At 45.9% G+C, this 25,691-nt stretch overlaps 1 protein-coding gene across 2 annotated transcripts; it reads right to left on the reverse strand.

Moving 5' to 3' along the window:
* Positions 1-153: 153 nt before the first annotated feature.
* On the reverse strand, positions 154-25,691 carry ergic1 (endoplasmic reticulum-golgi intermediate compartment 1). 2 transcript variants are annotated; one of them, XM_035409394.1, is made up of 10 exons: positions 25,616-25,691; positions 17,222-17,283; positions 13,139-13,211; positions 10,880-10,974; positions 5,260-5,384; positions 4,265-4,369; positions 4,002-4,062; positions 3,399-3,499; positions 2,825-2,947; positions 154-2,395 (listed from the first exon to the last, which is right to left on the reverse strand). In XM_035409394.1, the coding sequence occupies exons 3-10, from the start codon at positions 13,186-13,188 to the stop codon at positions 2,288-2,290; spliced, it is 768 nt and encodes a 255-aa protein (XP_035265285.1). In that variant the 5' UTR covers positions 13,189-13,211; positions 17,222-17,283; positions 25,616-25,691; the 3' UTR covers positions 154-2,287. The 2 variants fall into 2 exon arrangements, with proteins under 2 accessions (XP_035265285.1, XP_035265284.1); XM_035409393.1 differs by having other exon boundaries at positions 25,500-25,652.

Genomic DNA, 25,691 nt, shown 5'->3' on the forward strand with positions numbered 1-25,691 from the left:
CCTTGCAGTAATCCTGTTCCAAAGTAACAAACCTTCAAAGAGAATGCTGATGACTAGACTAAAGACTTTCAATATAGCCACCACATATGAAAAAAAACAATAACGCTATAAAAAATAAGATAAATGTACGCATGTCGGATGGGCAGTGGCGGGGGGCGGGGGGCGGGGGGCGGGGAGGGGGGAGGCGTTCAGTCTCTCGGCCCTCGTTGGCGAGACGAGGCGCACTGTTGGGAGGGAGGAAGGCCAGCGCAGAATCACAGAAAAGTAGGGACCTTTGCACGCGGCGACACGTTCGCCGTCCCTGAACCTTGAACACTACTGCTTCATTGGCACAATTTCCCTCCCAGTCAGAGAGAGGTTAATGCACGCGGGGTGAACGAAAAGAGGAAATTCAGTCGCCAAAAACTTCCCTTAAAACTCTCATTCTGAACTGTATCCATGTGAGAATATTCTCAATTGTAGAACAGTGGGTTACTCACAAATTATTCTGAGAAAATGACATAGGTATTCATGTGTGTGTGTAACTATATATATATATACACACACAAACCTATAGTCAATAGGTACCATCTTTAAGTTCATTAACTTGCACTTTCTCAGGGATGGGTTTTATATTACACTGCTAAGGGGCATATACAGGTCTCAGCTGTGTAATGTGTGCCCTTCTATAATGTATGCATTTCATACATTTTAGTTGGTCGCTATTCATGTCAAATAAATCTTTCATCTGCACCCAAAACCCACAAACGAGAGCAGAAGGGACAGTTTCAAGGCCTAAAAAAATGATCAGTAGTTCTCAAAAAATATTTTAAAAGGAGAAGAAAAAAATCATGGGACACAGTCAATACAGATTTCGTGAATAAAAATAAAGGTTGGTCCAAAAAAGTAATTTTGCCTGTGGTTTCAACTCCTAATGATTCGACATTGATATTACTATAAAAATCCAGAGGATTTACACAAACGTGATAAGAAAAACCGAACGGTTCTACACTGATGCAATTACACGGTACTCAGTACAGCAGAGTATGTGACCGAGCGATAGCTAAGCAAGCCCTCCTAACCATGGCATAGGCAGACACCTCCATTTGCCATGCCGTTCGAAAACTACAAAATTCAAAACTTCAGCCATCTCTGAATCGTGCCTGTCTGCAGAATCTCTGCCTAGCCTCCTTGAAGGCAGGATCAAGGATGGAATCACTTGTCTGTATGGGGGGTGGCACATATTTTACAGTTATATAAATCAGATATCCATTCAGTCTTTTCTTTGCAAATTTCAGGGGTATTTGTAATACAAATAGAAATACAAATTGCGTGTTGTTATTTGCTTTGAGTCAGTCTCTTCTGAAAGTGGCAGGTATTTAGCTTCTCTTTAAAAAGAACAATGAGAAAGTCCTTCATTCATAGTGGAGGCTCATAACACAATATACAGGAAATGGCGGCTTGGGACGAGGACGCTGAAAAATTGGAGAGCAAAAGCACGTGCAGTTCTCATCACAAACACCTGGCGTAAAAGTACAGGCTCTGATAATTCGGACTGGGCAATAAACCATCGTGATACTCAAAGTATTTTTTGAACGCGGTAACAATCATTGTCTCTATGCGGCATTTCAGGTTGCTTTTCTAATTTAAAAAAATGTAATCATACCTGATATGCTAGTGAATCTCCAAACTTCTGAGGCCATGTCTAATGATTCTGGAAAAACATCTCTCCTTATATACTGGGTGTTGATATGACAGCCAATCAGGAGCGCGGCCATGCAGGCGTCATGCAATCATGTGATACGTGTTCGTAGATCACATGGATGCTGCATGGCCGCGCTCCTGATTGGCTGTCACATGAACACCAAACAGATAGGAGTGGTGATGATTGTTATTGAGCATGAAGGAGTTCTACACTCCAGCACAATCACAGACAGACTGAATGCACTTGAACAATCTGTACAGCCAACGGATTTGTCACAGGTTAATGCGGCTTTACTTTGGCAAATTACAATCTTGAGGACCATGACACAAACAGACAGGACTATTGCATCTGCATGGATGAGAAATTCTCAATACAATGATTTCAGTCAGAAACACATTTAGATGACAAAAGACGATGACAAGAATGTCTCAGCATTTTCTCTCCCCCAACGTACCCCCACTTTAACGGAAAATAAAAGAAGGTGGGGAGGCGGGGGGGAGAGAGAGGGACAGGGAGGAGGGGGGTGTCAGTCGGACAGGTCCCAATGATATAAATAAGGAGGGTCGAGTGTGAGCTCGCCGGGGCCCCCAGTGGAAGGGAGGCTCATGACATCTTCCCCAGCTGTATCTTTTTCCAGGCCTCAGAGGCTGTGAATATGCAGGAGTCGATGATACCGGCCACCGTGAACGTTCCACCGATGATGGCGCAGATCTAAAAGCACGAGGGGGAGATCATCAGCGATGGGAATCACAGGGAGTCTAATTAGCATCACGCTAAGAGTGAGAGAGTTTCATTAGTGGCGCTAATCGCTGACAGGCTCTCGTCATTGTCGAGAATTACTGTCAGAAAGTCTTGATAGTGTCTGTGCAGATTACAGATACTTGTTTGTGTCATGGCCTAGGTCACTGTCAGAAAGTAACCTTTATGACCACTGTGAGGTCACACATCGTCATGGACACTGAGAAAATGACCACTGAAAGGTTACACGTGGTCATGGTCACTGTGAGAGTCTCAGTAGTGTAGCAGACCTCCTCACTGCATAGCTCCAAAGCAACAGCCCCAAACTGGTTTATGGCTGGCCTGGTAAAGTTTGGGGGTCCATCAGAGCGGGGTAAGAGCAGGTTGCCCTCGGTTACTCACCGTGGTGATGAAGCGATAGAGGGGCTGTCGTCTCTCCGTGTACTTGACGGTGATGGGACTCAGGTCGTAGCGGAACCAGATGGCGGGGATGATCCGGCCCGTGTGGCTGTAGGCCACGTACTCCTGCTCAGGGCGACAAAACGGCGACGAGCCACGGTCAGCTCAACCAGACAGGAAGCCACAATCAGCCGCTACATGACAGCACAGGAAATTGCAATCAGCCTGGAGAACACATCCACGCAGGAACAAAGCCGACACTCACTTTCTCTAACTGGAAACAGCTGAGGACTCAAAAGGTGTCTCAGATTTTCCGAGGAATAATTATCATTATTTGTGATTACCAGAATCAGTATTACTATTATTTTATTTTAATAGACACCACAGGTTGTTGTGCGAGAAAATAAAACACAAGGGAAGAGTTTGGCTGGCTGACGAAAAACGAAAACAGAAGCGAGGGAAGTGAAAACAGCAGTAGATAGCGTGTCCCTCTAAAATAAGAACGTTCATGACATCACTGAGTGTACAATCCGCGTACTTTAGCGTCTCAGACTTGCTGGTGAAGTGGCTCTCTCACCTTGTTGGCCACAGTGTACTGGTAGGAAAACCTCTGCCTCCCGCTCATGTCCTCGTACACGGTGGGAACGATCTTCAAGATGTAGTCATGGGAAGCCAGAGCTGCAGGGACCAACACAAACGGTCAGCTTCTCTTTCTGAAAGCTTCTCTCGGGCCTGTCTACACCCACCATCGTTTGTTTTGTTGACCGTTCACTTAATTGAGATACGTACGGCCGGGACAAGCATTGCTTCCCAGCTGCCCTCAGTAAACAGAAGCACAGGCTAGCAAAACCCTTTGACCGAGTCATACCAGTGTGTAACTCCATCTGTTAGGTGAAGTCTCACTCAGCCCTCACTGGTATTGACTGTGAGAACAGTGTCTGTTCTGCAACTGAGGACTGCTGTGACGAAGGTTGACCACTAGGTGTCTCCAACTGCCAGGGTCCAGATGCAGTGTCTGCGCTGAGACGGTCTACCACTGACCCTGCGGCACAGAGCAGCACTGCATGCGAGCAGACCTGCGTGTGGCAGTGGGAGCAGGGGCATGCGTGTGTGTGTGTGTGTGTGTGTTTGTTTGTGTGTTTGTTTATGTGTGTGTGTGTGCGTGTCTGTGTGGACGTACGGTTTGACTCCAGCTTGCTCGCTCCTCCTAAAGCATTGAAGGCTCCTTGAACATTCTGAACCTGGAAGACAAAAAAAAAAAAAAAACACAGGAAAGATGAGGAAAGATGCAACATCAGAGGGAGTTTAACAGAAATGTACATTACTTCATAAATACATGCAGCTTCTGAGGCACACATTATAAAAAGAGTATTATTATTATCATTATTATTATTATGTATCTTCAGTTAGAAAGTTAGGAATTGGATGGTTATTTTTTTGGACCTGTAGTTTGTCCCCAAAGGCCAGTTTGTGGATGACGTGCGTCATGTCAGGGCTCTGTGGCTGGGCGGTGGCGCTGTGCGTTGACACATGGAAGTTTCCAGGCACCTGGAGATGAGACAGGAGAGGTAGGTCAAATGCTTAAATAAAGATTTGTACAGCGCAGCATATTCTCCCCCTTCCTGATTTCCTCCATAACTGCGTATGTGTCATACTGAATGGTTTCAGATCTTTAGACAAAATGTAATATTAGACAAAGAGGGTAAACGCAAGGCACATTTTAAAATGTATTATTTCGTTTATTTAATGAAAAAAAAGTTATCAAACATAAATGCCCCCTTAGTTACTCAATCGACAAGTAACCAAGTTTGATGAATAGATTCAGCTGGACACAGCCAGTCTTGATTGAATTTAAACCTAATCCAATCAAATTGAGCCTTACCATCAGAGTGAAGTAGTCAGCACAAAGTTTCTACAACCACACTATGCCATAAACAAAGGGAATTCCAGGAGAGATGAGAAATAATCTGTTGAAATATATCAGTCTGGAAAAGGCCACAAAGCCATTTCTATGCCAAGGCTCTGGGACTCCACCGAACCACAGTGAGAGTCATTATTCTCAAAGTCCTGACTTGAACCCAATAGAGATTCTGTGGCAGAACCTGAGACAACCAGTTTATGCTCAAAAATCTACCAATTTGTCAGAATTAAAGCAGTTCTGCAGAGAAGAAGAGAGGGCTAAAATTCCTCCACAGCGATGTGAAAGGCTGATATCAAATTATAGAGGATGAGGAGAAGCAGGAGGAGGAAGAGGTGGGGATGATAATAATGATGCAGAAAAATCAGGCCTCTAATCTACACAGTGCTTTCTAGGCCATTCTGAATGGATGTGTTTTTGTTATTTTTTAAAAAGCCGTTTGTACCACACTTAGGGTAAAAGGCAGAGGTAACGGTTAACTGTAACTGTGTTTGTTTTTTTTGCGGTCATTGGCCCTTACCTTGTTGATGCTAAACTTCCCTTCGAAGCGGCAGCCGTAGCCACTGTTCAGGGGAAGCTTCATCGAGTTATCAATGTGGCCAACCTCATGACGGCCCATTTCATCCTGAATATCCAACCCCACCACTGCACAGAAGAGGGATACAGAGGGAGGGGGAGAGAGAGGGAGACAGGGGAGAGAGGGATGAGATTCTTCACAGTTTGGAAATCCATCGCTGCAGAAGAACTGACAAAAGGCAGGATGGAGACATACAGTCACCATGATTACACCCATTATAAACACGGCGCGTCTCCATGGAGACGCCTCAATACAAACTAGCTTGAATCCCGCTTACGTCTGGTGAAAACAGGGCCAATCAAAGGAGCAGAGAGGGGGAATCGAGGATGTAGATCTTAATTCTTCTTATAGGGAGCTGAGATGTATAAATATTATATCGTGATCCTTCTCATTTGCTTGTGAGATGGCCTCATCCAAGATGGCTGCCATTTAACACATTTAGCCAAGGCGGCAGGGTACTGGCTCAAACCAGCGTACTGGACAGGCACACTGCCAAAGGTGCTAACTGCTTGTGAGGAGTCAAATCCGCTGGCCAGAGAGCCAACCCAAATACGGCATGGCAGTTCAGTTAGCACCCCCAACTCACACAGCCTACAGACAGGCTGCACTAATGCCCCTCATCGGCCCCCCGAGACACCCAAAAGCAGCTGTAAACCCTGCCCTCCCCCCAACTGCTGCCCCCTGGCAAACAGGGCACATACACCCTGGCAGATACAGTTTCATTTTTGAGCAGGGGGGGGGTCGGTTGGTTAGGTCTGGACCCGGCCTCCGGTCAGGCCCAATCCGTACCCGATTTCCAAGGGCCGAAATGGCAGCTATTTTTGGGTGGGGCCTATTTCTGAAGCCTCCCCGCGGCGTGTGCGTGCTCCGATGGCGGCTTGGCAGGCTGCGCGTCGACCTTTGACATTAAGCGCTGGATGCTTAATGACAACACCCCATCCTGCCCCCCACCCCACCCCACCCCCCCTCCCAAAATGGCCTCAAAATAAACTTGTGGACACATTTGCTGGAAGGAAGAATACATGCCACCCTTTTTAAAAGCGTGCACACGCAGGCCGCTTCCACTTCCTGTCTGATAAGGAGCGGGTGGTCGGGGGGCAGACAGGGAGGCCTTATTCCGCAGCATTACATAAGCGGGCTGAAACACTCGACACCATGCTACTGCCTTCTCAGGCCCCAAACTGTAAAAGACACCCTGAGCCCTCTGGAAGGCAAAATATAGTTACACATGAAACAAAGCAAGAAAGTAAAAAGAGAACTAACTAAACGGCTGCTTATGGAAAGGGAAAAAAGTACAAAAGTTACATACGGGGTTCATAACACATGTGCTTCATCGACTGTGAATGTAAACAAGTACATTAAAAACATTTTAAACACAACATTGCAATATACTGCAGGGGTGACAGAGTAGCATAACGGCAAGTGAACTGGGAGTAGAACTGCTTCCCAGGTACCCATTGTACTCTTGAGTAGGGTACCTGAAATGTTTCGGTACATATCCAGCTGTATAAATGGACACGTGTGTTAAAAAAAGAAGAAAAGAAAAAGTAAGCCGTCTTAGCTCGGGATAGGAGCGTCTCCTAAATGCCAGAACTATAAAAGAGAACACGCATACACCACATTAGGTCATTGTTGAGCTTTAATGTGAAGCTGGTTACTTACTGTCATAAGGCTATAAAAAAAGAGAAAAAACCCACTTTGTGTTTTCCCCGAGAATGTATTCTCCCTCGAACAACGGCTTCTGATACGTTCATGTGGAGCGTAAGTGTTACGCAAACAGCTATGTCAGTTGGACCCATTTTACAGTAACGAGTGACTAAACCTTCTCGACATTTATCACAGCACAGGGCGGGGAAAAAAAAGGGAAAGAAAGAGAAGGAAAGAGAGAAAAAAGGTCAGCCTTGGTTCCACTTTCTCTATGACTAAAGATCCAATGGATCAGTAAAGACAAGAGGGCAGGACGTCCTCAGAGACTTAAATGGCAGCATTTTCACATGGGATGGAAAAAAAAAACATATATAGTCCGATTTTAAGAGGAAGGCAGGGTTGTCAGAACGCTGCGATATTGTGGTAATGGAAGCGAGCATCCCACAATCGAGGAGCTGAATGCAAACAGAGAGGCTGATGGGAAATAAACTCCGCGAAAGCGTCCCTCCGGGCAGGGCCGTGGAAAAGTCCACGCGACCAACCAATCCCTTTCCCTGGGGTTTGTTTTCAAAACATGACACTTTCCTCCTCAGAAATAGACGGGCAATTCCTCTCGGGTTCAAGTGAAAAGCACACACTGAAGAATAAGGGAAGAGGAGGGCCTGCAGCGCATTCTGAGCGTGGGAAGAAGGAAGTGTCGATTAGACGAGACGGAACGCGGCGCTGTGGCGAAACGGCGACGACGCGGCGGGATTGTCCCCGCAGAGCGCTTACGCAGGGCGGCCGCCAATCGCTCCCCGGGTTACGACAACCTCGCGGAGGCTCGCTCACCGGCGGCGCACAGACGTGACCTCCGCGACCTCGCTGATGTCGCCACGCCGGCCCGGTGTGTCGAAAAAGGACGCCCGCGTAGCAAACGCCATCCGGCATTCCGCCGCGGTGTCGCTAGGCGACGCGCGGCACACGCCCCACAAGGGAGGGGAAGGCCAGAGCGGGGCTCGGTCAAGGTCAAGAGAAGGTCGGCAGGCAGTGAGCGCACGGTGTGTGCGGTCATGGCGCATAATTATGAAAACAAAACCTCCCGGTCTGGCAGAGAAGCTGCCTTTCAGGGCCTTCACTCGTACAGTTCGTGAGTCAGGACGGCAGAAAAACAAAAACGCGAGCGGTAGCCTCACCCGCGGGCTGCGCGCTCTTTCGCCCTGGCATTCTTGCCATTTTTGGCCTCGGAGCGAGCGAGCAGGTTTTTTTTTTTACGATTTCCTGGGTTCTGGGCGGGGCCGCGGCCGCGCTCGTCACGGGGGAATGCTTTCTGCGCTCCGTAATCCGCCCCGGACGGGCCGCTGCGCCTCGGTGCCAGGGCCCGGACCGCCGGACCCGCCGCGTCCCGACTGCGTCAGGAACCGCCGTGCAGGAGAGAGAGAGAGAGAGGGAGAGAGAGGGAGGGAGAGAGGGAGAGAGAGGGAGGGAGAGAGGGAGAGGGAGGGAGAGAGAGAGAGAGGGGGAGAGGGGGAGAGAGAGAGAGAGAGAGAGGGGGAGAGAGAGAGAGAGAGGGAGAGAGAGAGGGAAAGAGGGAAGAGAGAGGGAGAGAGGTAAGAGAGAGGGAGAGAGGGGAAAGAGGGAAGAGAGACGGAATAGAGGGAGAAAGAAAGGGAAGGGAGAGGGAGAGAGGGAATAGAGAGAGAGAGAAAAGAGAGAGAGGAAGAGGGAAGAGAGAGGGAGAGAGGAAAGAGAGAGGGACAGAGGAAAGAGAGAGAGAGAGGGAAGAGAGGGAGAAAAGGAATAGAGGGAGAGACGGAGAAAAGGAAGAGAGGTAGAGAGGGAAGAGAGAAGACAGAAACTCACTGGGCTCAAGGGGGGGGACTATATTTTTTTCTTTGCCTTAATTTGCCTTAAATACCATATATTTTTACATTTTTGGCCACTAAATGCCATGTATCATTCAGCCATGGGATAATGACACTTGGCTCTTTCCTAAGTGCAGGGGAACAGGAATGTACACCGCATGCCAATGAAGCAAACCGTAACTGAATACAGAAAACTGAGAGCGGGACTCGATCACATCCTGTCGAAAAGTGAGCAGAGAGTGACGCTACATGACGGCAGTACAGAAAGCCGAGAGCGGGAGAGAGAGACTCGATCACGTCCCGCTGAAAGGTGAGCAGAGCGACGCGACGTGACGGCACCACGCGGCCCCGTAGCAACCGGAGGCGTGTCCTGTCGCCGTAGAACACGGCGGGGTGTCACAGGAAGCCGCACAGACCGCTGGCGTGGGACCAGAGTAAAACGATAGCGTGGGGTCATCTCGCGGGCCAAAGATTCACCTCGATCAGCAGTACACTAAGCCCCATAGAAATGCACTCCTGCACCCCTGCCACTCATCCACCATGCTGCAACCGTCCATGAGGCAACAGTCATTTCACAAGCGATTTAGCCATCGCTTTACTTTACGCCATCGATTCGTAATGACCAATCGGTTTCGGCCTTCGTTTGTGGGAGCGCCTTGGGAGACAGAGAGTGTGATTTTACAATCGCGTAAACTCCCCAGCAGCTGACCCCCCGATCGATGACCCTGGATCAGTTTTCATTTAGCTATTAAGATTTACATTGCAGTTAGTTAAGATGATCCAAGATCAGTAGTCAAAGGCTGAAAACATAACAATGGCTTCAGAACAGAATATGTTAAGTTTCCCCTCCTATCTGTGTGCGTATGTCACACATGCCAAATATAATGGCAAAACCACAAAGCTTTAATGTGGTTTTGCCATTATATTAAAGCTCTTCACAGTAGCTTCAGTAAGACCTGAGCTCGGGCCTGTGAGGACCTACCATCACTGTTCTCATTTCACGACTTAACCCTAACCTTGTAGTAAAAAAGCTAAAATTTTCGACCATAAAAGCCACTCTAAAGTCCACAGTCTTCCTGCCTTTACTGTAAAAGCAGCATATTCAAAAGATTTTCTTGAAGCACGTATACAATATTGCAGTTAAAGTTTTAAAGGGGAAAGAGTGTGTGTGTGTGTGTGTGTGTGCGTGCGTGCGTGCATCCGTGCACATGTTTTAGTTCCGGATGCCCGCTTCAAGTAAATCTGGAGGTCTGGAAACAATTCAAATCAAATAGCATACTTTCCTGCTGACACATGCACGAAATGGAGAGAACAGTATCAGGCTGAGTTTCCGTATCAATGTAAGGATATCAAAAGTGACACTCAGAAAAACAACGAGGAAAAACTACAGATACGGTCCATTAGCATCTCAGTGATAACACACCTAAAATATCCTGGCAGCCACACTGGAAAAATACCACAAGTGAAATTACATATTGTTTATATTATGTGGAAAAAACATTACCTATCCAACAACCATAGATGTTATTAGATTGCGGAGTAACCTTTCCAGGAAACAAATATGATATCACCGGGGTCCCCTGAAGTTTTCAATGTACTGTGCCATAAGGTGGAAGGGACACAATCCACCACAGGGAATTATGGGATTTGTAAGTGGACAGTGGATCTGAAAATTTTTCATGGATGAGCCGTTCATAATCTCAAAGTGCTTTCACAGAAAACAGCACTTAAAATGGCGTTTGAAGACTCCAGCACAAGGACCATCCAATAGGACTTGCATAATGTTGCATAATGTTGCAGCTACACTACAGAAATGTTACCTGTTAACCAGAGGAATTCATAATTGATCAGTTTATATGGAAGATTAACATGAAAACACACGCACAACCTGTTGGGGAGAACACAGACCAGTCTAGTCTTTGAGAAAGACAGAAGCAGGACATTTAAAATGGCCACTTGCTATAAAACACAACATAATGTGGAAAGACTTGGAAGGAAAGACACAGAGAGTCACTGAGATGTAATGAAGGAAAGTGAGAGGTGTATTTATATATATGTATATATATACTCACGATCACAGTTCAAGTTTGCCAAAGTGATGTTTAAACTCACATCAATCTTCCCCCCGCTGTCTTTGTCAGGGTCATCCACATAGAGCTCATTCACTCTGCAAACAAAGAGAGGGGTCAGGACACAAGCGCTCACTCACACACACACATATGCACACACATGCACATATACACTTGCTTGCGTACACACACACACTTATTCACTCACATGTATACACACACATATTCACTCACATGCGTGCACACATACACGCACAAACACACACACAGACACAGACACACGCACACGCACACACTTTTCATTTGCGTACACACACACACACACACTTTGTTCACTCCGCAAACAGATCCGTTACAGGGCGCCTGAACCCATGAACACACTGGCACGTAACCCACGCACACAAACAGCACACACAAAAGCGCACGTGCAGGCAGGCACAGAACAGGTTGGGCAATGCTTTTGTTTTTCGCCGTAGGAGACAAACTGAACTGAGCCACCTTAACATTTCCCCTCATGGTGTTATGACAGCATTAATTCCCCTTGACTGATCCAGATGAACAATACAAATGACTGTTGGACAGTCAGTGCAGAATCGCAGTTCTGGGCCACAGTGACTAGTCACTATTGGGTTTATGGTGAATAGTCAGAATTGGGTTTATAGTGAATAGTAAGTATTGGGTTTATGGTGAATAGTCAGTATTGGGTTTATGGTGAATAGTCAGCATTGGGTTTATGGTGAATAGACTGTATTGGGTTTATGGTGAATAGTCAGCATTGGGTTTATGGTGAATAGACAGTATTGGATCAGGTTAAATGGTGATTACAGGAAACATTTTTATCACCTTGATGAAAAGCTAACCCCTGTTCTCAGTGGCTATATTCAATCATCCCAATATCACTTTTCACAGGTCCTCTGGTCTTGCATTAGCCTAACTTATAGATGATTCCACTCAGGATACCGCTTTCACCCCAATAAAAAATACTTTTGTTAGGTTCTAACAATAAATTCAGAGCGGCATAGTGTTCATTCTGACATTTAGAAAGAAGATGAGGAAGATCTTCTTGTTTTCTAAATATTGCCACATTTTCCTTCCCGTCACATTTTCACCCAGACACCACCGCGGTCACGCCGCGCTTTCAGGTCTGATACAGCAGGTTTTCCAAAACAGAACGTCACTTATCTATCTGGGATCTTTCAGAATGATTTACCCTGGAAAGTAGGCCGCACCTTCAGAGCCGGAATGGTGGCGTCTGGGAATGCGGGCGAGTTGATGAACAGGGCCAGGAGGCCGGCCACTCGTAGGCCTCGCATCAAAAAATAACGACTTCACCTGCGTCACTCTGGCAACGGAGAGCGGGGCCCCGGACGAGGAGTAATGCCGGCAGACGCTTCCTTCCTGTCTCTCGTTTCTTAATCAAATAACAGAGCGCTATCCAGTTCTCACCCAAAACCATTACCCTCACGGAAAAAAAGCCATCGAATCTGCCTCATCGGTGCACCGGAATTACATCATTCTTACAGGAGCCAAGCCCACAATGCCTCTGGATACAGGATCCATTTGTTCGCTCTGTGCTAAACAAGGTGTCTGGAAGGGTCACATCTTCATATTCTTCATCTCATTCTTTGTTATGTTCTTTGTCTTATTCTTCGCCTTCTTGGTCTTCTTCACCTTCTTTGTCCTCCTGTTCTTGGAGGTTGAGCAGGAAAAGGTGACTTTCACCTTTCAAGGCCAACTCGGAGAGGTTATTTTCGACATTCGGTCGTGAGAACGGCGTTTTGGAAAAAAAAAACAAGAGGAAAGGCCAGACCTCATCGACATCCACTGAACCCCTGCTCATCTTGTTGCCAGAAACACTGAAGCTAAATATTTACAGGGAAAAAGGCAGCACACTGGCAACGGGCACCTGTGGAAGCTCAGACTGTGTCCTGTTTCCTATAAACAGCTTCCCCACTTCACCGGGAGCTCTGCGGTTTATGACCGCTGCAGCTAATTCATCACCAGAGCTCTGCACGCGGTTAGCGGCTTTTTACATACATGCGCATATACGGCCTTGCGTTCGCTACAAAGGACAGGCAGCACGCTAAAGGCTTTCCCCGGTCAGTCGCTGGATAAACTCACACGTGGAGTCAACAGATCAGGAGTTTACCCCGTGAGCCCCCTGCCCCAAGCACTGAAATCCACAGAGCTCAAAAGCAGAGTGAAAAGAATGCGCGTGCGCTCAATAACACACATGGATGGCTGAGTGACGGGTGTACTTACATTTCTGTCGCTATGAATCCGGTGAGCTCAGACAGGAAGAGGAAGAGCATGAAAACACAGCAGCAGACGGAGACTGTGGAAAGACCCATTACAGCCCGTTACTTGAGTTCCATTCATACAGCCAACATGCACACCTGCTACACCAGGCTGGCTCATAATAGCCCTTTCCCACTATAGAGCTGGAACCAGGCTGGCTCATTGTACCCCTTTCCCACTGTATAGCTGGAACCAGGCTGGTTCCTTATACCCCTCACCTACTATAGACCTGGAACCAGGCTGGCTCATTATACCCCTTCTCCACTGTAGAGCTGGAACCAGGCTGGCTCATTATACCCCTTTTCCACTGTAGAGCTGGAATCAGGCTGGTTCATTATAGCCCTCTCCTACTATACACCTGGAACCAAGCTGGCTCATTATACCCCTTTTTCACTGTAGAGCTGGAATCAGGCTGGTTCATCAGCCCCTTGCCCACCAAAGAGTTGGAACCAGGCTGTCTAATTATATTAAATGAAAGGTGAAACTCAGCTGTATGATCATTTAAGTTTACTTTATTATTAAAAATGTGGCTTTCCCAGTGTAAAAGCCATACTTATTGTAAGGGCCTTGGGTTAAGGCCCAATTAAGACGTCTTGTATGTCATGCCACACAGTAGAAATATTGTGCAAAGAAAAAGCACATTAAACCATTAAATGATCCACATCTTTCAAAGAAAAAGAAAGGTGGGGGGCTTGTTCAGAGGAAACAATATATTTTTATTTCTGGGCCCTGTTTCATGAAGCATGATTACAGAGTTAGCTGGATAGCGGCACTGATTAAAACCCAGTACCCTCCCAAACCTGGAACATGGACTGAAGAAAAAAAAGAAGCTGTTCCAGGTTTTACTCACTGCAGTTACCAAGCTAACTCAGCAATCCTGCTTTATGAAATACTCGGCTGATTTTCAGATAAGCGTGATCTTCGCCCCCAGCACGGACGCATAATTAAATCTTTTTCCAAAACAACCCAGCAGGTATTAATGTACTTAGGGAACACGCAATATAAACTTGGGATATAACCGGTTCTAAAAAGGAAGGACTTTCAAAAAGAACAACCCCCCCCGCCCCCCCCCCCCCCCCCAACCCCCACCTTCCCTGCCCCCACCCCCTCCAAAATGTTCTAGATTCTGAAATTAATAATCCAGCTCATGCTGGTTTCGGGGGGGGGGGGGGGGGGGGGGTTTGTTCCTCACTTTATTAAAACTATTGTCAGATGTTAGTTTGTAATTCGTCTGGAATGCCCCCCCGCGGCTAAACACTGAAACTCAATCCCCCTCCTTGATAGGCAGGACAGCGATAAGCGCTGGCGTGTTGTGCAACCGTTGCCGCAGCGACGGCGTGACGCTAGTTCGTTGTGCGCCGTACGTGGACGCTGAGCGTGACGGGGTGTACTCTCCGCGCTGCGCTGCGCTGCGGTTTCTCGGCTTCCTCTGCGTAATGTTCAGCACAGGTCTTCGCAGCTCAGTGTCGGACAGCATGATGCAAGACAGCCCCGTCACAAGTGCAGAACAGGACATAATGCTCCTCAACACTGCACACGCTCACTGCACGGTTAAAAAAAGCTTCTGTGATTTTCCTTTCTACTATTTTACTTTATATATGTATCAGCGCACATTCGTCTAGCTATCTTTCTATCTGTCTATCTATAAACAAATGCATATATCTTTTAATGTTTATTTATGTATTCCCCAATTTTTTTGCTTGTTCATCACATTGTGTTTTGAATTATTATTATTATTGTTATTTTTGTTAACAATATTTTCCCTCGTCCTGACTTCCTCTATTACTGCACATTTGCCACACTGAATGGTTTAGACAAAGTGTAATATTAGACAAAGGGAAACTGAGTAAACACATATTTCATATTCTTATTTAATGAACGTTCAAGTTAAGGTTATCAAACGAGAAAAAGTAGGTGAAAAAAAGTAATTGTCCCCTTAGTCATTCAACCAACCAATTAACCAAATTTAACTGATAATTAGATTCAGCTGATTGAACACAACTAGGCTTGATTGCTGCCATTCCTGTTGAATTTAAACCTCACTCATATTGAACCTTTATTTAAAGATCTGAAACCATCAATAGAGGAACTCAGGAAGGGGGTAAATACTTTTTCACAGCACTGTGTGTATATATACATATATATGGAGTATAGTGAGCATTATATTTTTTGGGACAAAGACATATTTTCTTTGATTTGGCTGTGTACTCCACAATTTTAAATTTGTATTCAAACAACTGTGGTTAAAGTACAAATTCTCAGCTTTTATTTAAGATCATTTTTTGTATACCTAGTTAATTGCCTTTGGAGTCAGTTATTTGTATTTGTCAACATAGGGACCAGAGTTCTGCCAATGAAAGTCAATGAAGCAAAAAAAAAAAAAACTGTGTGACTTAGGCCAAACCTTTGGTTTACCAAAGCCAAATGTTTGGAACATAATTAAGAAAGAGAGTCCTGGGAAGCTCAGAAATCAAGCAATAGCTTGTAACTCTAAACCCAGAAATGATGAATGTTCCAGAGGCCCCGGATGGAGAAGCATTCCTTGGTTGATCCATCACATGTCCTCATGTGACAAACGGTCATATTGACCAATCTATGCCCAGGTAGACAACTCATCCGTTATGCCACCCAATTGATTACTCTGGTGCAAGATTTCCCGCAAGCTTTAGCTGGTGGGACATGCCCCATTGCATCATCCCAGAAGGATTGTGACTCACCAAAAGCTACAAAATTGGTAAACAACATGTACCGCATCTTCTGTGATCTTTTAGGTGGAAACCAGCCTCGCCCGTTCACTTTTGCTTTTGGATTATTTTCCGCAAAGTTTTACACTTGGGCACCTTAAGAGCCGTGGCTGCTTTGGGTTCACTTTAAGATTCAATGGCATTTTTCTTCAACAGAAAAAACCTTCCTTCAGTCCGCAATTTTGAAGAACAGACACTTATTTCATGTGATCTTGTTTACGTAAACATTCTACTCGCGGCCACAAGCTATTAGGTAGGCAAAAGGACACACATACAACTAAAAACGTATTTCTCTTATTAGCTCAGTAATTACATTGAAAAGTAAAATACAACAATTACATGGTATTAATGGATGAATTATGCCAGGAATAAGAGGAATATATTTGAACCGACCCAAAAAAATCATGATAGTGCTTGATTATTACGTGTGAACTATTTAAATAACATTTGCATAGGGAAAAATAGCATCCTGTTGTTATCACTACTTCTGGGTTAATCCTACATGTGGTAAGCTTACAAGTGGGCTGCGCTGTATTAGAATATAAGGACCATTTTGTACACTACGGCTGAATGAATGTCATAATATTCAAATCATGTCCATTTTGGTTTTTTGTGAAGCAATTTGAGAGCTTGAATGGTGCTGAATTTAAGAGCTCTCGCTACCTGAGACTTAGCCTCCAGGTAGGTGTCATTCCTGCAGGCTGACGTGGTCAAACATGTGAGCGTGCGTGTTACTGCATTACTGGAACCACACCCAGAGCGCGGGGGGTGGGGGGGAGGAGTTGGCGCAATCACATGACCACCACAGCTGGTGAGACATTTCCACAAACAAACAAAAGGAGGGGGAAAGAAAAAAAAAAACCTGACCAGCGAGGAATGTGTCAAGCACATTGTGCTTGTGTAACAGCCAAACTAGGTCCTGATCACTTGATGTGTCATCGGAGGTCTAAATGGACACTGAATCAATGCGGTTTAGCGTTAGGAAATGGGAACAATGACATGGAATGGTTTGTGACATATTAACCAGTGATTAATCAACAATGGGGGTGATGGTTTTGCTGGTCATCAAGAGGTGTGTCCCTTTGCTTCAGGCAATGGAGTGACAAAGTTGTTGAATAACAACTGGAGAATGGTAAACAGTGATTTATCTGTATAAACTTCAGTGTGTGTGGGGGGGAGGGGCGGTAATCACCTCTATTCATACCCACACAACACCATGGTGCTTATTAGCCGGATGTTAGTGTCGTGGGGGGTGTTACTGTAGCAGGGAATGGTGGTCGGTTTGGGGGGGGGGCGCACTTACTGAAGGCTCCTGTGTATGTGGGCTGCGTCAGGTCTTTAGGTACCTTCCGGTAAATATCAAACCTGAGGAGAGAAAAAAAAAACACAAGGTAATGGAGGGAGGGCCAAAAGTAAAGAAAAACAAAGAAAAGAGAAAGGTAAGAGAGAAGAAAAAGTAAACAGATCGCGCGGCTGCGAGGGCCCTGTGAGAAAGCACAGCCTGTTCCCAGCATTCTGAGGGGCATTACGGCAGCGCTCTAGAATGTTCCTCCTGGAATGCTGCCACCAAAAAATCTGGCCTGAAGGCTGAGCAGTGTCGGCCCGCCCCAACATTCCTGCCTCCCCCCAAGAAGGCCTCCGCCTCTGACCTTTAGAAAAATGAACACTTAACCCTTTCTGGCCTGACGTTGGGGGGTGGGGTGAAAGGGGCTTTGGGTGACCACCCTTCATTCATTTTTCCTGAAAGGTTTTCTGGGTTTGGCCGAAGCTTCGGAGCAGTGCAGTTTGGGAACAGTCTTTCCAACAAAAGAAAAATGTATAAAAATATGCGAAGGTCACAGTGTGGCCACGTTTGTTTTGGCTTGGTGAAATCCACCCCAAAAAAGGGGGCTGGGTGTTAAAAGCCTGGGGCCCTTTGAGGGGGGGAGGTGGGCATGGTTCTGCCTTCTCTTGGGCAACAGTTCCAGATTTTCAAAAGTACAAGATGTCCAGTTTCTCAGAGGGGTTACAGCAAAACAACACGTTTCTGCAGGCTTGGCATTTACAAAAGTGTGATTAACATATCAGTAGGTTTCCACACCCTGACTTCCTCTAGGCCTATACTCTAATATCAGCAGCTAACCAAACAACGATTAGGCCTAGGCTACTTCCTTCAAGATGCTTTATCATCCCAGTTTCAAAAGATAACCATTTTAATTCAGATATAAACACTTTCCGATACAAACAATTCAGATTACATACCATAGCTTTGTTTGTAGGGAAATGCACAAAAATAAAGAAATTTGGGCCAATTATGACATTTTAACTTATTATCACGTAAACTGGATCCAAACATAACTTGATTTTAAATTTTCACAATGTAACCCAGATGTACATACCAAAGTCAAGGAAAGTCGGACATGAATCATCATAAATCGGCAGAAACAAATTTGAATATTGGATTCTATACTTGTGACTTAGCAGTGGTGAAATTTTCCAACCATCTTCCGCTGCAGACTGAAGATGTGTCTATTTAAACTACATCTTGGCTCATCTAATTTTGAACACTCAGCATTTTGTACTATTTAAACTGCCTCTTGGGTCATGTAATGCTGAACTCTGAGCATTTGGCACCTATTCAAACTGTGTCTTGGATGTCCCTACCTATGCTACACATAAAACTAGTCTATACCCCATAATCCATTTGTTTCCTAATAATACTATATTCTCATTTCCTACTTGAACCTACTTTGGCATCTGACTTCATGTTGTAAGATTTTGTACTGCCTACTACTGTCAGTTGTGATCCTCATCACTTAGCATCTGTCGTCTAATCCTAAATGCCTAAATGTCAGAACACAATATTCGGTTTCTGAAACTCTCTCATGAAGCGATTTGCCAGTGTTGTGACGGTAAATGACTGAAACGCCACGACGACCCTCCCAGGGGCTAGCGTCCTAGCGCTTCGCCCATTTACTCATCCTTCTTTAAAAAGTTCCGAAAGCGTAAATATTTAAGACCGCGGCTGGACAGGCGCTGACTTTCCGCGTCGAGCCATTCCGCTTGCTCAACGGCAGAACTATTCTGGCTCGCGAGCTGCCAGGGCTCCAGTTTAATGCCTTTTTCGGCTTTAAATCTTCTCCGCTGAACTCCAGCCCGCCTCCCCCAAGCATCCGCCCCCACCCCGTCTCCATCCCCATCCCCATCCAAGCCCTCTCAGCACCCCTCCCTCTCGTAGGCCTCCACATCTGTGCGGCCTCCCTCCAGCAATTAGATAATCTTGGCTGACGCAAGCCCAGGAGGATGTGAGGGAGACTTTCCCATTCGTTCCCCCTCTGGCAGGGATCGCGGCGTCCAAACAGCCGGGCTAGGCGCACGCTCACGGGAAGTGAAACGCGCCCCGCCCCCCTCGATGTTACCTGGGACGGCGGTGGTGTGCGCGGCACGCTAGGCCTTCATCAGCGAGCCCTGGGTAGTCAGAGCGTTCGGTCATGACACAGGGCGAGGTGCCCAGTGACACCAGCGGGCACCACTGAGGGTAAGAGTGACAGGGCTAACAGGAGATGCGCTGGAGAAACTACACCTACAACCACACAGCGCAACTACAACCACTCAGCCCTGCTACAAGCACACAGGCATGCTACAACCACTCAGCCCTGCTACAACCACACAGGCATGCTACAACCACTCAGCCCTGCTACAAGCACACAGGCATGCTACAACCACTCAGCCCTGCTACAAGCACACATCTGCAAGTACAACCGCACAGCCAAACAACAACCAAACAGCCTAAACACAAAAACAAAGTTTAACTACAAGTATGCTAACTGCAACCAGCCAGGCATAAGTGTAAGAATCTTTTCCCAGCACAATGACATAACATTTCACCACCGCTGTGTGGATTTGGCAAGAGCAACACAGAGCTCACTGGACTGGACACATTCAACCCACTCCTCAGCTGCTAAAGACAAACACTGTTCCCACACTGCAGTCCTGCTGAAGACAAACACTCTACCCACAGTGGAGTCCAACTAAAGACAAATACTGTACTCATACCAGAGTCCCGCTAAAGACAAACCCACAGTAACAGAGCCACACTAACAGAGCCTACAGGTGCTACACCTGGAGAACTCATATTCACCCACCCAGCAGCAAGCAAAGCTTCTCCTTTCCAATCATCTGCAATAATGCAGTTAATGAAATAACCAATGACCTTTCCATGCTGTACTGCAACTCAAAAGCCACCCTATGAAATTCACTCAGACCCGTGATGCAGATCAAATGCAACTGGAATCGAGCTTTTCTGGAAGAAAGAACGCAGAAGGGCAGAGAGCAGGCAATCTGTCTTTGACGCAGAGTGAGAAGGAGGCTTGGCCCCGGCAGAGGACTAATGCCACTAATGCTGTAACGCTGTTTGTAAACAATGATTTGTGAATGCATAATTATGACCTGAAGTCCCTTTCTGCCAAGTCGCTGTTATCGGAAAATGTTTCATTTAGGCTATGTTTAGCCTGCCAGGAAATAAATAAAAGCTGCCATTCCGAAAACGCACGCACACAAACACACACACACACACACACACACATGCACACACTCACACACGCGCGCACACACACACACACACACACACGCGCGCACACACAGGAGGGATCTCACACTATGGGTGTACGCAGAGGGGTACAATTTTCCTGATGCACAAAGGCTGACTGCTGGACGACCGCCAGAGTCTGTCCGTCCGTCCGTCCACACACACATCGCTCTGCTTAATGCGCAGCTCAGAGCCCACAACTGTAACCATCATAATATTTCCCCGCGTAGCCTAGGCAACCATTCAGAAATAACCCGTAGGAGGTCTGGCAGTGGGTTTCAAATCTCCATTCTCTGCAAACACAGCCATGTCACTTCACACCTGTTTGAGCCAGGACCTTATCTTTGAACATACCCCCAAAATTCCAACTTGCGCCTTAAATGTGATCAAGCTTAATGCAATGCAATGTAATGTAATATAATTAATTATATTACATGAATCAGCTAGGTCAGCTTCCTCACTCTTGCTCATTCTCACTCCCTCCTCTCTATGAGAAATTACCCAAATTCCACAATGATATATCAGCAACTGGCAAGGCCTCTTTCTGGCCATTATTAAGAACAGAAATTAATGATTTGGAGTGACAGGCCAGGGAAAACATCATTTGAATCACGCTTTAAGCATTTCCTCTCCAAACCCCAAAGCATTAGCATAACGCTCAATGGCATGCACGGCTTTACCGTGTTCCAGGCGGGCGGGGCTTAGCTGGCCTGTGTTCAGGCCTGCTTCAGGTGCGATGAGTTCAGCGCGCCATAGCAACGCTTAGCTGTAAAGCCTGAAGGCGGAGCCTCGAATGCCACGCCTCCCGCCCCAGTAACTGACAGCGGCGAAAGCATTTTGGGGGGAAGTGACACTGCCGATGAGGATCTTCAGAGCCCTTCCACCCCAGGGCTTTGGTTTGGTTTTACCGCAAAGGGGATGCCGCAATCTCTCAGAGGAAGCGGGGCAAAAACAAAAGGGCAAACGCATTCAGCCGGCAGAAGGAGAGAAGGCGAAGCGGGGCAGCGAAGGCGCGCGGCCCGTCACGGGCGTGCGACATTCCTCCCCTCGGTGCCCGCGGTTCGCCCCCGCGGCCGTAACTCACCCACAGCAGGGCCAGGAATGCGGGGTCTGCTTGAAGAGCCGCTCTGACCTGCAACCTTTCTGTCACAACACAGATGAAACACTGGAGGAACACTGAACTCCGAACTGAACTCAAGCCTCATACTCCTTTCTATTTTCTAGGTTATATCTGCACAACACAGACAACAGATAGCCTATATGCTCTCACTCTCTCTCAATTTAATTCAATTCAATTCAATTCAATAATGCTTTATTGGCATAACGGTATATTGCCTATATTGCCAAAGCAATTCTCAAACAAATACCAATGACACATAAGACATATAACTAATACAGTGGAATAAAACGTAGAAATAAAAAATTTTTTTTAAAGTTATATTATCTCCCTCTCTCTCTCACTGTAGTTTTCAGTTTTCTGGGGAGATGCACATAAAGCCACAGATGAGCTGGTGTCTAAAACACACGCTTTCAGTTGAACTGCGCACATAAGAAACACGAGCCATTTCTGAAGGGCTCAAAGGCGATGTTTCCACACCATCGAACAAGCAGCCAGACCTCTGAGAGCCTGTGCATTGCAGCTCCGCAGCGGCCTGAGGAAGTCTCCCCAGACCAAACAACTCAGCACTCTAATTCCGGGGCTCTTAGAGAGATCTAGACGCCATCATGTGAACTACGGTGGCAGCCCACGCTTACCCACCCCAACATACACAGCACATTTTTACACACAAGCCACTTATACAGCTGGAGATTCAATGAAGCAATTCAGGTCCAAAGTTACAGCAACAGTGAGCCACCAGGGCATTGGAAACTGTTGCTTTACAAGCCCTGCTCCATAACCATTAGCTACATGACACTGCCAACCAAAATTAAGAAATGAAGGCGAGTTGGCCTGCAAGGGGGATACAATGGTATTTCCAGAATTCCAAACCACATCTGAGGGCTCTGAATATGTGCCAGAGCAAAAGGTTCAACCAAAACATTCAGGCCTATCAATCAACATTTTACAACAAGGCATTTCAGGTCCAACTGGATATTTTTTTGACATTGCCATACATCATAATTACTCAAAGAGAAATGATGTCAGGCCTCAGCGAATGAGCAGCATTGTTGTGACATGACATTTTGGTTGCTTTGGTTACCACACTTCAGTGTTTGTTCTGACTTCCTTGCCTGCCTACCAAAAGATAATGAGTGGTGGTAAACCATAAGTGACAGCTCAGATGCGGAAATCCACAAGTCACGCAAGGCAGAAAAAAACACTTTGCATTTCTGTCTGTTTGTTTTGGTAACTGATGAGTTTTGCTTTCTTCATTTCTAACACCTCGCACGCACAAAAAAATTTTCACCACAACGCCTACGGACAGGTCCATCTCTGACTGGCCGTGTCTAGGGTCACACAAGTAAAACAGTCCCAAAATTGTTTGAACAATTCACTGTATATTGTAGTTACTGTACTATTATTCAAAGTGCAATTTAAACATTAAAATACTGCCCACTGTGCACCACTTCCTGTCAAACCTCAACCAAAGTATTCATCTCAGGGACAGAGAGATTTAATTGAATTTCAGAAGAGTGTCTTAGGGGTACAATGAATTCAATTAAAAGGAACAGGCAACAATGTAGCCTGCATACCTTAAGCTCTTCTGCCCTTTGATGTCAGGATTACCTGCCTGATTGAATCTCGCTGCCAGATGTCTGCGCCTGTTGTTTGGAGGGTCCGCAGCTTACGTTAGCCGAAAGGAATTTCGCTAAACCCATTCCGTTCAGGAAGCCAGATTCTATGTGCAGTTATACAGTCTCTGTCAGTGCACATTACCTGAGCTGAAGAGGGGGGGGGGGGGGTCGGGGGGGACGTGGTTACCTAACCTGCCCTTCCTGACAGACCATCATCACACATGCCCGGCTGAACACCAGGCCAAGAAGCTCACCGGCTCCAAAACCTGACAAACACCCCAATGAACTCTACAACTTGGACCTAGGCTATGGACACAGTTTTCTATCCTAAGAAGTTTTTAGGGAGGAAAAAAACAGCAAAAACAAAACACACACACACACACACAGGTTATCACTGATAAGAGATGCCCGTCCTCTCTAGTCATCTACAGATGTGACAAAGTCACTCAGACCATCGTGTTAGAACCAATCTACTGAAGTACTGGCTCTAATCAGTTGGACACTCACTGTCTTTCTTCAATCTGTATGGTTCCATTGATTTAATTTGCTTTGCAATTTATCTGATGCATTCTATACCAACTCACCAAGAAACTTAACATCTTGTAGTCTGGCCCAATCAAATTATGTGGGGATGGTTTCAGGTATGCAGTTCAAAACATTCACTGCTCTCCCCCACGTTAGAAAAAGTTTTGAAATGACATTTTGGCCATGACAGAAAGCATGGCTGAGCTTGTGTGGGAGGAGCCTATTTGTTTTTTTTCCCTCTGCTTAATGGATACTGTTACACAGCCAGATGTATGCTATTCACTTCAGTAAATCAGGGTTAGTACACAGCTCGCTGGTACAACCACACAACAAAAACCAGTGTGTCAGACCTGGAAGCTCCTCATTACAATTACAATTCCACCAGCCTAAACAGATTTTAACAGCATATTTTTTGTTGGACTCACTGTTCCCTGAGAGATGCATCGAACAGACAACAATCGCCTTCATTACTGTGATATCAGGGCATATATCCCAGTGCTCCGGGATATTAAGTGCAGAAAAAAATATTTTTATTTTATTTCACCTTTATATCACCAGGCAAGTCATTAAGAACAAATTCTTATTTACAATGGCGGCCCTGTGTTTGATTTTAATTCACATTGCCAACCACCTTGGACAGGAGGGGAATCAAGATAATCTGCAGTATCTCCTGAGCTGATTGACCCAAAGCAGGACAAATTCTGTTTCCTCACCAAACCCAGCAGACAGCTCCGCATGTAAAGGGGCTGGTGGGAAATGAAGTGCAGATTTAGGGGTGGCAGAGTGTTTTTAGAGTAGGGGACTTCCATCAGCCCAGTTAACCCCATATAACCCTTTTCCTCTATAGAACATTAGGCCTGACAGCCAGAATGATCCTGTATCCTGTTTGCATCCTGGTGGTGTGATGAGCTGGCAGTGACCTGATTTCAGCATTATTCAAAAGGGAGACACACCTTCAGTGAAACCTGCAGTCTGAAAGCCATTGACATACAATCCACTATGCTCTGATCGAAGACACAATAGTGTCCATTTTCATTGTTAGTATGAAAATTAACCAAATCAACAAGTTCTATTTTCATTCCCATTGATAAACCACATTTAAAACTTAAAGCAGAATCGATTTCCAAAAAACTGATTAATAGCAGTATTGCGGCAACGTGTATCTCCTCGCACTGGTGCATTAAAGACCTTATGATTTAATATATTGCAATGTAAAATGGGGGTAACAAAGCACAGAAAAAAAACATGCAAGCAAAAAGCTCTATTTGAAATATCTCACTAAAAATATCACTAAACCACAATATTATCAATTGATAACGCCGCAGCTAAAATGAAAGCGACAGATCACGCGGTTTCTACAGCTAACTTACAAGGTAACTAGATAGGATAGTATTCAATCATTTCATTCAATCTTTGTTCACAAGCTAACTGAGCTTCAATTGTAATCCAATTGCCATGCCATGGCGTGAATGGAGCTAAACGTCACGAGCCATTTGCAGTACATGCATTCTGCCAAAGGCTCGTTGTATCATACATTAAAACAAATACACATGCCCGTAGTTAATATAAATATATACGATTTCTTGATCATTAGTTAGCAAGAAGCTAACGATGCATTCTTCAAGTTAGCCAGTGAGCCAGTTACCGTTACAGCATCAATGCTAGGTAGCTAGCTTGATTATGGGGCTGGCTAAAATGGATCGACACGTTTAGGCACAATGGGAAAACTAAGCGAGCATGATCCGATTCTTACCTCCTGACATCGAAAGTCATTGTATTTGCAAGTAGTTTTTAAAAGGCTATTTGAAAATACAAAGTGGTGAAGAAGACAACTCAAGACTTCACTTCAATACTGCCGGCTATGCTCACCGGGGGTGACGTCAGCTTAGGACGCTTTGCAAAAGCGGATTGGCTGGTCGCGGTGCCCGACTCGGTTCCATTTCCG

This window comes from Anguilla anguilla, chromosome 3 (assembly GCF_013347855.1).
Source record: "Anguilla anguilla isolate fAngAng1 chromosome 3, fAngAng1.pri, whole genome shotgun sequence".
NCBI classification, from domain to species: domain Eukaryota; kingdom Metazoa; phylum Chordata; class Actinopteri; order Anguilliformes; family Anguillidae; genus Anguilla; species Anguilla anguilla.

What these genes read in the sequence shown, in the direction of transcription:
- ergic1 (XM_035409393.1), bottom strand. Translation starts at nt 25,519, where the DNA reads ATGACTTTCGATGTCAGGAG. An exon ending in GGAAGTTTAGCATCAACAAG is followed by an intron (nt 4,370 to 5,259) that starts GTAAGGGCCAAT and finishes TCTCATCTCCAG; the next exon opens with GTGCCTGGAAACTTCCATGT. An exon ending in CCTTTGGGGACAAACTACAG is followed by an intron (nt 4,063 to 4,264) that starts GTCCAAAAAAAT and finishes TTTGTCTTCCAG; the next exon opens with GTTCAGAATGTTCAAGGAGC.